Source organism: Sinocyclocheilus rhinocerous, unplaced genomic scaffold (assembly GCF_001515625.1).
Source record: "Sinocyclocheilus rhinocerous isolate Xijiao unplaced genomic scaffold, SAMN03320098_v1.1 scaffold2267, whole genome shotgun sequence".
NCBI classification, from domain to species: Eukaryota; Metazoa; Chordata; class Actinopteri; order Cypriniformes; family Cyprinidae; genus Sinocyclocheilus; species Sinocyclocheilus rhinocerous.
The window spans coordinates 146,970-162,055 of record NW_015625573.1 but is presented as its reverse complement, the minus strand read 5'-3'; the positions used below and the strand labels follow the sequence as shown (position 1 = coordinate 162,055).

At 38.5% G+C, this 15,086-nt stretch overlaps 2 protein-coding genes across 7 annotated transcripts in view; one reads left to right on the top strand and one right to left on the bottom strand.

The window, feature by feature from the left end:
- LOC107750565 (TGF-beta-activated kinase 1 and MAP3K7-binding protein 3-like) overlaps positions 1-7,496 on the bottom strand; it is a 20,820-nt gene extending 13,324 nt beyond the window's left edge. Inside the window, exons 1-2 of one of the 3 annotated variants that reach the window (XM_016566023.1) lie at positions 7,475-7,492; positions 7,312-7,382 (exon numbers count right to left, since the gene is read on the bottom strand). The gene's annotated coding sequence lies outside the window, so the exon portion shown is untranslated. Of the gene's footprint in view, positions 1-2,458; positions 2,538-7,311; positions 7,383-7,474 lie in introns of those variants that run through there. The other 2 variants (XM_016566049.1, XM_016566031.1) reach the window with 2 other exon arrangements.
- Positions 7,497-12,906: 5,410 nt separating this feature from the next.
- The window catches only part of LOC107750547 (nexilin-like), an 8,841-nt gene continuing 6,661 nt past the window's right edge, over positions 12,907-15,086 (top strand). For 3 of the 4 annotated variants that reach the window (XM_016566005.1, XM_016566014.1, XM_016565985.1), the window contains exons 1-2: positions 12,907-13,053; positions 14,525-14,953. In XM_016566005.1, the coding sequence (XP_016421491.1) occupies positions 14,582-14,953 (372 nt within the window). In that variant the 5' untranslated portion in view covers positions 12,907-13,053; positions 14,525-14,581. The remainder of the gene's footprint in view (positions 13,054-14,524; positions 14,954-15,086) is intronic. The other variant, XM_016565996.1, reaches the window with a different exon arrangement.

Below are 15,086 nucleotides of genomic sequence, written 5' to 3'. Positions count from 1 at the left end.
GAGCTGTCTGACCCTCCCATAGACAGCAATGTGATTACCACGATCAGGGTCCAGAAACGTAGCAAGGAGATCAGTAAAATAATCCATGTGACATCAGGGGTTCAACCGTAATATTACGAAGCTACGAGAATGCTTTTTGTGCGCGAAAGAAAAAAAAAACTACTTTATTCAACAATTCGTCTCCTTCGCGTCACCCTAGCACCATTTTGGAGAGTATCCACTGAACGCAAACAGTGTATGTTGTTCCGTGTCAGCCGCACCACACGGATACGTTGTTTTCGTTCATATGAAAGCACAAACAACGTAGAAATTGACGAATTGTTGAATAAAGTTATTTTTTTCTTTTGCGCACAAAAAGTATTCTCGTAGCTTCGTAATATAACGGTGATGTCACATGGATCGTGGTAGTACCCTTGCTGTCTATGGGAGGGTCAGAGAGCTGTCAGATTCCATCAAAAAATATCTTCAATTGTGTTCCGAAGATGAAGGGAGGTCTTACGGGTTTGGAACGACATGAGGGTGAGTAATTAATGACAGAATTTTCATTTTTAGGTGAACTATCCCTTTAACATTCTTAGACTCTAACATTCATAGTGTTACAGTGTAAATCCTCGTATTATTTTATATCGTATTGTTTTATATTTTATATAACATTAAAAACATCCTAGCATCGTGAGACACAATGAAAAGTAACATTTTAAAATGCTTCACTTGATTTCATACATTTAGTCAGGAATTATAGTTTGATAAAAGTGTAACTAGTAAAATGTGTACAAGTTATGTCACAATAACAACTAATGCAAGTATTAAAAAATTACTTACTCATCAGAAATGATCTCCTCCGCTGCTCAAGCCTCGTGTTGCATTATGTTCTTCTTCTGAGGTAAATTCTGGCTTATTCCTCACAGCGTTTCTTCTTCCAGAAACGAAAAGTAGCCAAGATGAACTTGATGAACCTTCACGCTTTGTTTACGGAGGTGATGTGGGCGTTTGTTCGTCTCAAGTGGATGATTATCCTATGAATGGCTCGCGCGCGCTCAGACGGGAAAGACTGGACCTAGCGTTGGTTTCACACGGATAGAGCTGTCGCGATAACGTAATATCGCAATACTGCGCTATTGACTAGCCAACCGCAGAGGAATGCAAGAACCGCAGCATGTTTTCTTTTTTTTCGTAAGGTTACGCCTTTCTCGTTTTACACTTCATGCATGTGTACTGAATATTAAATAAGTCAGTAATTATAATGTGTACCATGCTGATTTGCACTAAGGCTCCATAGCGTTAAAATGATTTCAACAGCGTGTTTCATTACATCTCTCTTTGAATTTCAGCGTTTTTGAACGTGCAGTGGAATGAACGGTTTAAAGACTCAAAGACAGTCCCTTGCCACTACCTTGTGGCGTAACAATGTAGTTACAATGACTTGACAGCCCATCTAGAACAGGCAGGTGAAATATCTGCAAAAAGTCTCTTGACCAGTCAGATTAGAGGATCAGAACTAACTGTTACACATAGAGGCTAACAATTAATAGCCCAACGGTCTTATGGACCCTATTCACAAGGCTGTGATGATGCGTTTTGAAAGTCATGAACACAATCATGGAGTTTATCTTTTGCTATTTGAGCAAATGGAATGCAAATTCCAATGCAAAAATGGAATAATGACCTTGTTACATCGTATAACATACTCTCACACACACGCATAAAGATTATATATATATATATATTTAGAAAGCTTGAAGTGTCTAATTTTAGATTAAGTAATTCATATTGAAAACAAATATTCTCTGATAAAGTAATCTGTATGTAGGGCTGTCGAGGTGAAGGAATTTCCCTTGCGGTCATTTTTAGTGGCCCAATAGCGTGATGTGCGGTATTATCGTCATATGTGTCACCGCGACAGCCCTACATACAGATTACTTTATCAGAGAATTATTTGTTTTCAATATGAATTACTTCATCTAAAATTAAGACACTTCAAAATTTCTATAGATGTATTTCTCATGTCTGTGTGTCAAGTATTCTCTGAGTTTTGGTTCATTTTTGTGACGCGTTTCAGAAAGAAGTCCACGGAGATCGAGACGGCAGAAAGCGCACCCTGTGTTTCCTTTATTTTACAAAAGCACAGCGTTTTGTTATTATGAGTGTACTCAAATAAAAGTAGACCCTTTACATATTTGAATGATGTGTTGCTCTTTTCTGTACAATCAAAAATCGGCGTTATCAAGAAAAGATGTGCCGGCGCGTCTGCCGACCCCAGAGGATTTTAAGCATTTGCGTCAGACTTGCGTGTGTTTTGGTCACATTGTTTTAACCATTTGATGTGCTGCTCATGTTTGCGTCCTCTTAGCCTATCATACATACTGCTGTCCTTTCTCCACTAATGCAGCATCTAGTCAACAAATTAATTACCTAGTAATGATATGAAAACATGCACTACAGTATAATGTGTACACACCGTTTAGTTGTCAATGTTTTAAATCCCCATCTGAAGTGTCCCACTCTGTGCATCGCCCAGTGTCAGAATCAGAATCAGAAAGAGCTTTATTGCCAAGTGTTTACGCACTCAAGGAATTTGTCTTGGTGTCAGGAGTTTCCAGTACAGAAAGTAGACATAGTGCAGACATACATATAATTTACGGTAATAAATTGAAATAAAACACTAATAATAAAGAGAATAGACAATAAATAAAAATATAATATGGTAATAAAATACAGAGAAAAAGAAAATATCAATAGACAGAATTGTGAATGTGCATATGCGCCATTTACAGATGAAAAGTGTTGATAAGTTATTTACAGATGTACAGTCCTGAGATGTGTTATGCATTGTTCAAGTGGAATATGGCCTGGGGGGAAAAGCTGTTTGTGTGTTTGGCTGTTTTGGTGCTCAATGCTCTGTAGCGCCGGCCAGAGGGCAAACAGTTCAAAGAGGAAGTGTGCTGGGTGTGAGGGGTCCAGATTTTACCAGCCCTTTTCCAACTCTCTGGAGGTGAGAGTTTATTTTTGTTATGATATGAATTTTTAAAATCCCGCAATACCGGTGTATGTCGCTTAAACAACGTTCGGAACGCGACACTGTTTGAAAGGGGTCCCTTTTCACTGTTGCACTGTGGTGAGGGAACAGCTGTATGTGGTATGTCGCTTAAACAATGTTCGGAACGCGACACTGTTTGAAAGGGGTCCCTTTTCACTGTTGCACTGTGGTGAGGGAACAGCTGTATGTGTTACTAAGCGTGAAAGTTCCGAAACTGAAGCTGTAGAACTAATAGAACGTGATGACACAGAAGAACTCATCCACAATATCCACAATATCCACATTGACCGCCACAAATATCCACCGCCCCCTGCCATCAGCTTCCGCGTCTCACACACATGAGCGCGACTTTAGCACTAGATTTAGCAACTTTCAGACCCTTTTAGCGGCTTTTTTACATTGAATATTCATACTGACAAACCTAGCGACTTTTTTTGGATAAACCTTAGCTATGGTTCAGTTGGAAGATATCGGCAGTGCTGTCCCGCGAACGCGAGGTCTGACTTTCCCGGAGAAGGGTCACCTCTCTTGGCGTCTGTTCTGTGCAGTGAGCGGCAGAGAAGCAGCGCATTCAGTTGGCCGCACCGCAGCCGACTCGTCAATAAAGGAGTACAAAACAGCGTTTCCTAGCACCTGTCGCTTACTGATTGTTTGGAATTATAAATATGAGCGTAGTCCGTCTGTTAATATCACATGCACTTTTTTCTTTGTTGTTTTTTTTAGTTTGCTACTCAGACGCAGGCAGTGCGCTGCATGAGACAAAAAAGTAATATAGCCAAAACAACCACATAGCCGCTCTTTAGTGTAGATGCATGTTGATTTTATCAGACGATGCCACGATTATAAATGAGTGACTCCTGGTTAACATGTATTAAAAGGGGTCGTGTTTAGTCACTATTTAGTGTGGTATTTTTTGACAATATACACTCATCATGACAGTAAAATAGGGCATTCTAAGGCAATATACTGCAGTATTTCCTCTCTCAATCAGTAGAAAATATGGTTAACACCCGGTCATGCATGAAAAAAAAAAATATCGTCATGTACCGTGAAACCATTATAATTTTGAAAAATACCGTGATATAAATTTTTGGTCATACCGCTCAGCACTATGTGGCAGGTTGAACTTCCTCAGCTGGTGAAGGAAATACAGCCTCTGCTGGTCCTTGTTAACAATAGAGTCTATGTGAATGTCCCACTTCAGGTCCTGTGAGATGGTGGTGCGCAGGAACTTGAATGACTCTACTGCAGCCACAGTGCTATTCATGATGGTGTGTGTGTGTGGAGGGGGGTTGCAGGGGGGTTTCTCCTGAAGTCCACTATCATCTCCACTGTTGTGAGCGTGCTGAGCTCCAGGTTGTTAAGACTGCACCAGACAGCCAACTGCTTAACCTCTTGTCTGTAAGCAGACTCCTCACCATCCGAGATGAGGCCGATGACTGTAGTGGTTATGGCTGCACGATTATGACAAAAATCATAATTGTCGATTATTCCCTTGAAATTGTAATTGCGCTTATTAATTACGATTATCACAATTTACATTGAATGATGTTATATCATTGTTTGAAGCAACCGCATGCCATATTTTTAGATGAAAATAAACAAGCTGAAAACCCTCAAACTGAAAAACCTTTATTGCTTTTCTATAGTATTAAGCCTTAAATGGCATCTATTCATTGGATTGGTCTTTTAAATAAAAAAAAGTAAAATATGCATGGTATTATAAAGTCATATTAAAACTAAAATTAAAACAATGGAAAAACCCTTAAGATAGCTTGTAGAAAGAAAAAAAAACTGATCTTAAGCACACAGAATAACATAAGTGGACTTTGAACGATTAATTGCCGCTTTGAACGATTACATAATTGTGGCATTTGTAATTGTAATCGCGATTAGAAATCCGATTAATTGTGCAGCCCTAGTAGTGGTGTCCGCAAACTTCAGAAGCTTGACAGAGGGGTCTCAGTGGGGAAAGCAGTGGGGAGTAAACGCAACCCTGAGGGGCACCAGTGCTGATAGTGAGTTTCCCCAACCTCACTAGTTGCTGCCTGTCTGTCAGGAAACTGGTAATCCACTGACAAGTGGAGGTAGGTACGGAGAGCTGGGTCAGTCTGGCTGAGAAAAGATCAGGCATGATGGTATTGAAGGCCAAACTGAAATCCACAAATAAGATCCTTGCATAATTCCCAGGTCTGTCGAGGTGTTGCAGGATGTGATGCAGTGCCATGTTGACTGCATCATCCACAGACCTGTTTGCTCTGTATGCAAACTGAAGAGGATCCAGCAAGGGTCCAGTGATGTCCTTCAGGTAGGCCAAGACCAGTCTCTCAAATGACTTCATGACCACAGACTTGAAAGCGACAGGTCTGTAATCATTAATTCCAGTGATTTGGGGATTTTTGGGGACTGGAATGATAGTCATGTGTCAAAACAAACAGCCAGAGGCGTCAGTGATTTCCGCCTCTAGAGGCTGCTCTCGTACTGTATAATGAAACCTGGAAAAACTATCAGCAGGGATTTTTGCCGATAGTTCCAGCAATCGACTATCGGTGCCGATTAATCGGCAAAACAGATACATCGGTCGACCTCTACACTTAATCATCATTGTATTGCACTACAGTATATGTCCTAATAATTAAAATTACAGGCCTTTGATCATAAAACTAAACATTAAAATATCATCTTCCTAAGACATATTAGGAGATACAGAGCGATATATTGAGTGACCGTTTATAAAGACCTCAATAATTTACCTTACAAGCTATCAGGATTTCATCTTTTTGTAGTTGACAACTAACAACAACTAACATAAATAACATCTGAACAAAAGTGCATTTGTTTGGGCCTCTGAATAAACTTGTTTTTTTTCCCTCCTCGAATGTGAGCTCCATATCCTACATGAGCTAGATGTATCAAACATGTTACAAAACATAAAACATTATGAGCAAACCTTTTTTAGATTTTGTCTCTAGGTTCACCAAGATGTTCCATTTCAAAACAACTGATTTTTCTAACTATTATTTCACACGTCAGGCTTAACAGGGTTAAAGGTCGCGTATGCACCAGACGGCCGCAGACTCTCGGCTGCCGCAGTGTGAACATGGCCCACTACTGGACAGGAACAGAGACTAAATACATGCACCTGAAAAAACTGCAATTTATCAGAACAAATGCATATTTATATGGTATATCTCAGGTTAAATCTGGTGTAAATACAAAGCTAAAAGACATATAAAGCTAGTCCTGTGTGTGGCGGTGCATAAGAATGGCTTGTGTTGTGTTTAGCGGTCTCACCACTGGCAACGACCTGAAATCTGAGACATGAACCGTATTTCACGTGTACAACTCTTTTCCGCTCGACTTCATCCATCCACACACGACAGGTGTTACTAACTGTCATAAGCATAATTGCAGCACTGTCAACACCTTATTTATTAAACGAAACGAAACATAAGCTAAATTCAAAGGCTGGGATGCCTACCTCAAACTAGCCAAAAAGATGCATTTGAATGCAACACCAGTTTTATATACAATAAGCCTGAGTCACCAGCAAAACTAAAACTAAAGAGCAATATTTTAGATTATATTAACGACATCAACTTCATCATGGGTTCCCTTGTCAGTTTCAGTTCTTCATAACACAAACCAAGCGCAGGTTCATTCCAACACTGTCTCCTGCTAGCTGAGCCAGCTAAACATCCATAAGAAAACACAATCTGTTACCTATTAAAGTCAAGTAGCGACAGTTCTACCCAGTACCTGTGTCTGGTGCCTTCTGGTCGCGGCGAAACCACGACGAGCCTTCGCCAAATCCGTTTAAGAGCTACAACTCAACGCGATTTTTACACGACGACAAAGATAGAACGCCGCAATTGAGGGGATCAACACAAACACTGTCTCATTACAAAACAACAGTTTCCAGTGTTCTTCAACATATATAAATATCACGATAAACACAGTCGTTTCACTCGCACCTAGTTATCTACAAAAAAAAACAAAACAAAAAAAACACTGGCTGTTCATAGCCTCTAGCCGTCCGGTATTTAGCCGCAGGGAGAAACGGAAACGCAGCGCGCGCCGCTCCCGCGTGTTTATCTGATTGACGTCTAACTTAACGTTAATTAATCCTGCGCTTGATTCCTGCCAAAAGTCCGCTGACATCGTCAAAAAACCCAAGCAGCAGTTTATACGAACACTCGCTGTCAGTTTCGGTGCAGTGCAAACAACGGCTGGCTGCTCGCCGTGCTGATAACTGTATAGGTACGACAACATACCGTGCGCCGGAACCTCACGGCCATTGACCATCCAAGCAAGGCTTTTCACAGGGGTGGGTGTCACCGGACTGCTGAGGTGATCGGAAATAACAACGATTCACCGGGGTTCTACAGGGACCACAGCGGTTAGCACAGTAGCAACAAAATTGTCGTCCTCACTTACGCCTATTTCTCTTCCTCTGTCGTTCCGGTTGAAGGTTTCGCATGTAACGATGTACGGCACATAAATGCCCTCTGCCGGGCTGGGGTTCTTCTTCTTCTTCTTCTTCTTCTTCTTCTGGTGTTTTATGGCGGTTTGGCAAACCAGCGATTATCATTACTAAGCGTAATAATGACTTTCCACTCTTCCTGTTTGTCATCATCAAACCTACTGCTTCCACTAGGTTTAGCTCTGATCTTTTTGATCGTTTGTCTTGGTGTACTCTCTCCTCCACTACTCGCTTCAGACCATGCTTTTTTCCTTGCCTTTTTAGTTCGGTTAACCTCCATATCTGAAGGCCACCCATCATCATCACCATCTGAATCATAACCCATTGCTACACTCACGATACAGTTTGATTACAATCCACCGTCTCTTCCAACGCAAAGTCTTCTCCTCTCTTTCCTTCCTTCAGAGGAAGTTGCTCGCCGGGCTGGGGTAAAAGAAAAGAGAACATTTACACTCTCAGTAAAAACGGTAAAAAAATAAACTAAAAAAAAATTTCACTGCAGTGGTACTCTTTCAAAAGGTACTAATATATACCATTTAGATACCAATATATACGCTTTAGGTATTTATATGCATTCTTTAGGGATAAATAAGCTGTAGCCTACCTTTTGAAAGGGTACCCAAACCGTCCCGGTGACAGCTTTTGTACCTTTTTTTTCTGAGAGTGTACATTGCTAAATCATTAGTAACCAATACAGTCTATACACAGCAGTGTGGAAAATATAGGACATGTTTGTGTACACTTTAACCCTGTGAGGCCTGACATATAAAATAATAGTCAGAAAAATCGTTTTTTTTTATTGAACAGTTCATTCAACCTTTAGACAAAATACACAAAAGAAGGGTTGCATATGTTTTTTTTAATCATCATATCATATTTGATACATCAGGTTTTATGGCTGTCTGTGATATAGAGAATATGAAGCTCATACTTGAAGAAGAAAAGAGGCCCAAACTGAACAAAAATATGCAATTTGGTGCAGTTTCTGATGTTTATGGCCAAAATGTAAGATATATATATATATATATATATATATATTCCCAAAGCATCAAGAGTTGGGCTCAAATTTCAATGCATTGAAATTTCTTACAGTTCTTATTAATCATTTTTAAGGTTAGTTAACCAAAATTAAAAAGGATAGGAGTTATGGAGACATCTTTTCCACAAGCTGAGACCAAGACTTCCAGTTTAAGACTAAGGCCAAGATCAAGACGATATGCACTAAGATCAAGATCCTAAGATCTTGAAGGTTTGTCTCAAGACAAAGCACAAATTCAAGACTTTAACTCTGATGTGTATATTGCTACTGTACATGAACAGTAGAATAACTACATGTCATACGTCTATTTAGAATCTCTGACACAGATCAGGATTTTAGATCATAGCAAAGTTATTTGAGATTGATAAGTCAACATCTTCTTTGAGTTCCTGGGCAGTCAGCCAGTTCTCACTTGTCACAAGCCCTAATTTAGCTTTGCTCTGGTACCTGATAGTGAAGACTTCAGCTATCTGTAAGCAGCTCTCTTTAGACCTCAGTCATGATTAGAATATCTTGGGATATCTTAATGTTTTGGATATCTTATGGATATCTTAATGTTTTGCGAACAGTGCTGTACTTGAAGGCTTTAACAACAAAAAATCATGCATTTTGATCTACAAGTAAGTATCATAATCAATAGAGTATTTTTTTTGTATTCAAATACAAATCACATAAATGAACAGAGATACACATAAAACTAGTCCCATCAAGCTATATTTCAGGGCCTGAAACATTGGAGCATGCATGCCTGAGTGAATTGTTCTGTAGCATATTTCAGCAACTGAAACAAATACAAGTTTTTACAGTGTTACAATTTATCTTTCACACCAACTGTAAACTTTCCATCCTGCCCAGTGTCCTGCACCTGTTCCTGTAGTAGAGTAAATGCCCAACCAAGCCAACAGCTGACTTGTTGAGAGAGGGAGCGAGGCAGACAAGAAAACAATAGTAAAGAGGCAATGAGATGAAGAAATAAAGAAGTAAAGAGGGGTTAAATGACATTTGACATCACCCTTCTTCTTCTTCTTTCAGAATATCTATTTTCTAAATGCATCTTATTGATCTTTTCGTGAATGAGTCATCCATGCATTGTTCCTTTTTTTCATATTTTTTATTCAAAATGTCAGCTGGATCTATCAGATTTCTCTCTGGTGATATATGCAGTATTTCTCCAATCATTTCATCCTCTTAAACCCCACCTCTTTCTTACAATCAGCTGTAAACTCACATTCAGATCTGCCTCCATCCAATCAACAACCAATGGACAGAACCATGTCCCCATCCCTATATTTTCACTTGGATGTATGTCACAATACAGAAGAAAAGATCTGTCACTATTTCCATTACAATGAGAATTCAAGCATTGGCTTGCAATAAGAAAGATAATACAGTTTGACTAAATAAATACACTTAAGACAAGGAATACCCTATAAAAGTCATTTGAACAGTGAATGTTAATCAAGGTTTTGTTTCAGTATAAACAAATGAAAAAACATTGTTTCTTTTTACTGTTGCTGGATCTGTTCTAACAATTTCCACCATAATAAACCATTTTAAAGTGCAGCTGGTGTCACAGGTCACAGGTCACAACTTGAGGAAGTGCCAGACTGCCTCCGCTCCACCTGTACAGAGAAGTCCTGCTGTAGCACTGTTCACCACACTTAGAGCGATGAGCTATTTATACCACCTCCTATTGCAGTATTTGTCAAGTCATGCCCCTCTGAAAGAAGATACACATGGTATACTCTTAACAAGCCTCTTCCCCCTGCTTAAAGGAGTAGTTTAACACAAAAATTTAAATTGGCTGAAAATGTACTCCTCAGGTCTTTTGAGATGTAGATGAGTTTGTTTCTTCATCAGAACAAATTTGGACAAATGTAGCATTACATCACTTGCTCCCCAATGGATCCTCTGCACTGAATGGGTGCTATCAATTAGAAATGCTAATTGATGGATTGAAGTCATGTGGGTTACTTGTGGATTATTATGATGTTTTTATCAGCTGTTTGGACTCTCATTCTGATTTAAAAAAATAACATGAATGAATAAAAATTATTTTAAAAAACACTCAATAAACAAAGAATGTAGTTAAATCTCCATGCTGAGATCAGAGAAACAACTATACAGCATGGACATGTTACCACCCAGCAATGCTGCTCAATAGTGCCACACAGCAGTGAGTATTAGCAGGCTAGCTGTCTATAGCTCTGATCTCTGCCCACAGGTGGGGCGCTATTTCGGGCTTTCCCTTGTTGTCCCCATTGGTCTTCCAGAATGGAGCTTTTAACATAGCACTTTAGCCTTTGAACTGAAGAAAATTAATTTTTAGAGCAACTTTCAGAGGTTTAAACAGTATAAGGTTCATACATATTCATAAAATGGAGTCAGAACCGTACAGTAACTATGACAGATCTTTTTTTTTTTTCTTTCCTGGTAGGAAATGCAACCCCTTGTATGACACTACAAACATCTCATGCAAGCATCCTCCTAAAGCTTTTAGATGCTTCTCAAAGCTGCTGGTTAAACCCCTTTAACCCAGAGTATGAGTCTTCCAGTACCAAAGGTGTCGCAGTCTGAAGGGAGAGAGAGAGAGAGATGCATGCTGGGTCTGAGCTCAAGTTACAGATGACAGTGCTGTCCTTCAGGCTGAGGGGGTTTCCAGCTCGTTTTGGTGAACATTTGCTGAACGAAACATTTGAAAACATGAAAATGGACAATAATTAGCTAAAAATTCACAGAAATCTCCCCCCAAAATGAAAAGAATATGTTTATTTGCACTGCTGGCTGGTGAGGTAGAGAGATGCAGTCAATTCTGTTGCAACCTGTTCATACTGCGTCCAAAGTGTGTTGTGTTCATCATAGTATTATTAGTTATTTGTAATATGAATACAATGCATGAATACTCTGGAGGGAGCATCAGAGCTGTTCATTCCAAAAGCATGCTGTTGTGTCAGAGAACAATGAGCCAACAGACTGTCTCCACTGACAGGTCTGAATCACACTGTCACCACAGCAACAAGACCTGCGTTCTATAAAGTGATAAAGTATTTGCACTTTATAAAATCATAATAATGACAATAAAACCAAGAAATTAACAGATAAGTTGAAAGTGGCCATTTTTATCATGCCATTTTAACGTATGTTATATGCTGTAATATTGTTCTAGTTCTAGAGTGACCAATTGAGATATCTGGGTTATCACACCTCTATGTGACCGTGATAAGTGGGTCAGAACTGACTGGACAAGCCACAGACTCTCAAGATAAAGCCTACTGGCTCCAACAGCCAACAATATCTTTCCATGTAAACAAGCTGATGTTTGTGTGGAAAATATGAATGAAAACAAACAAACCTGATAAAGCATCTATATATACAAACCTACCTCCAATGTGGATTATTAGAATACACTGTAATGGGAAAATAATTCTAAATGCTGAAAAAATTATATTAAATGGAAAGGTAAATACTGGAAAATTGTGTTTTTTTTTGGCTTGGCAATGGGAAAAGTATGAATTACCATATAATTTACAGCAAATATCTATCTTTCAATAAATCAGTACCTGTATTTTTACTGTAGGTTATTGCATTTAGAATGAATTTTTCTGTTACACACACTCTCTCTCTCTCTCTCTCTCCCTCTCTCTCTCTCTCTCTCTCACACACACACACACACACACACGCGTTATTAATTATATATATCTAGTTAAGATATATAAAGAAGTTCCTGCATGGTGCATAACATTCAATTATATTTTATTAGCATTTTTTTCTCAAGATTTTGCAATCAGGGCAGTTGCATGTTACATTTTATTTATAGAATAATTTTAATGCCATGTTATTGTCTATGTATTTACAAGTATATTTATATACTTATTATTATTAATTCATCAAGTGACCTAATTTAACACCTGTATTATTATAGTATCTGTGTATGGTACAATGTTTTAGTAGCTCCAATATAAGCTGCAAATAATACTATTAGACATAACATTAGTAAAAAAAAAACTAAAGGCAAAAACGTCGCCAGTAATGCACGAAAGGTTGTTTTTAACGTAAATTTAACATGATTTTTTAGAGTGTACAGGCAGGCTGCCATTAAAAATACATAAACGAATGAATAAGCACATTACTAAATAATAACTTACAGGTAATTCGTGTCGTTGACAGCTTGAAAAAAACAATTATAGTGTTCAAACAATTAATTTTGTGTAAAAGAGCCTCAGACTCGGAGATAAGGAGACATATGTGGTGCGACAGCTGAGGCCGTCAGCCGGTGGCGCGTGTGGAATGCGGTAGATGGAGAGGGGCACGGATATTTTTATGGATAGCGCCCACCGACACCCGACTGCGCTCATTGGACTCTCTGTCGGACGGGCAGAGAGCACATAACCTGTGCTTGTGGATTTAGACTTGATTTTGGCATTATCAAAGCCACCGTGAACTACGAACAAATCTTATGATTGAAGACGAAGGGAGAATTTCACTCTAAAGAAGGTAGGATATTTTTACGTTATCGTTTATGAAGTGTGAAGAATTTAATAAAGCCTGTGGGAGAAAAAAAAAAAAATCCAAAGGGCAAGTCCACAGACGGATGAGGGCCTGTATTACATGGTCGACCTCATGTCTTAACTCACTGAGAATACAGTATAAACTGAGTAGACTTTTATTTCATTTTATCCTAAATTACTTTAAACACTAATGTTTAAGGGGGAAAAAGCTAATAAATAGAAAAAGCGAGACTGAAAAACCTAAAGATCTTCATAAAAACTAGTGGAGAACATTATATAATAAGAAATTGTAATAAATTATTGTTTAGCCCCATGATAAATAGATATAAAGAGACATATATTTATATGTTGAACAAATTATTAAATGACAACTCAAAAAAATATTGACATTTTGTGACACCTTTAGTGTGCAATTCTTTTGAATATTAGGGTTTAGCTAACCGTTTTTAAACAGATAAATGAAAACATTTATCCTCAGTTTCCAACAAAACTCTGAAATCAACCTTTAATGTGAAGATGAAGTATACTAATCAAGATAGTAAACGTTGTGTCTACATAATGTAAGGAATGGATGTCTGTGGAAAATGCTTAGTGTACAGCATAAATTCACATCAATTGATAAAAATAAATACATCAATTGGAATGTGGTGAGAAACAATGCTTAAAAATGGCGACATTGTTTGCAGTGGCCATATTGTCTTCGTCATCTTCTAAAAGTGAGGTGTGATCAGTTGTGAGTTCTAGTCACCAGAGGAGCTCCAGTTGTGTGAGATGCTATTATATTATATTGTTATTATATGAATAGCAAAGGAGAGTGACTATGCATCGAAATTTAGATGATTACAGGTATATGCTAATATTACACATGTAGTGAGTCATGCCTAAAATCGTGTTTTTCTGGGTAAATGCTGTTGTTGTTCTGGGATTATTGTAGCTTGAATGAATGATGTTAGATGTAGAATCTATGAAACGCAAAGATACAAGTTGAAACTGCACATAGTGTAAAAACACATATTGTCACAATAAATAAATTGTTGATAATTTTCAGTATTTAGCGAAATTGACTGTACATTTGCACTGTAGAGACACAACACATGTAGTCATTTAGTCAGGGGTCTCATGTGCGCCATCTGGGTGCTGACCTCTTCTTAGACTCATATCTCCAGGTAAAAATAGCCCCTATCACATGGCCAGACCCAGACTGGGAGTTAAAATTAGGGCCTGTATGTCCCACAAGGCTCCTGTTGGAGGTCCCCCACACATCTGCTCTTTTGTAGACCACCAACTAATACTATTAAGACTCAAAGCTGACTTTAGTACCATTTATTTACCTTTTAAAGACAACAATTAACAGTCTAAGAATCTTAGATCTGTAACATAATAAAGATTACAGTTAGTCAAAAGCAGTTCCTTTGCAATGGAATCTTGTGGTCATGATGTCTTTTTCCCAATGTCAGCTTCATCTGACGTATCTTGCAACAGGCCCTGTTACGGTGTGCCTTAGAAACGACACCATGACTGATGTGATAAGCATGGCGGACGTGTCAACAGACATGACGCATATAAACAACACAAAAAACACGGACGATATAGCTGATGCTAATGATACAGAAAATACAATCAATGATGAAAACCATATAGAAGAAACACGTGACGTGAGCATGTCTGAAGAAGTGGAGATGAAGAGTGTTGCAGATGAACCAAAGAAGACCAAGTTACCAGAGAAGAAAGAGCCCAAACAGGAGACAAAGACCACCGGCAGGATGAGAAAACGAGAGAGGGTTTCCAAAACGAATGAGGAAAACATCACCCAAGTGGAGAAAGATGAAGAGGTGGATGTATCACATGATATGACAAATATGTCAGAGGTGGCACTAAAACAAGAGGTACAGTATGATTGGGCTACAATAATATTTGTAAATACATAATTCAAAATATGTAAATTCCCAAAAATTAGATACAATTAAATTAAAATTAATTACAAATTTAAAATAAGTAACACACACACACACACACACA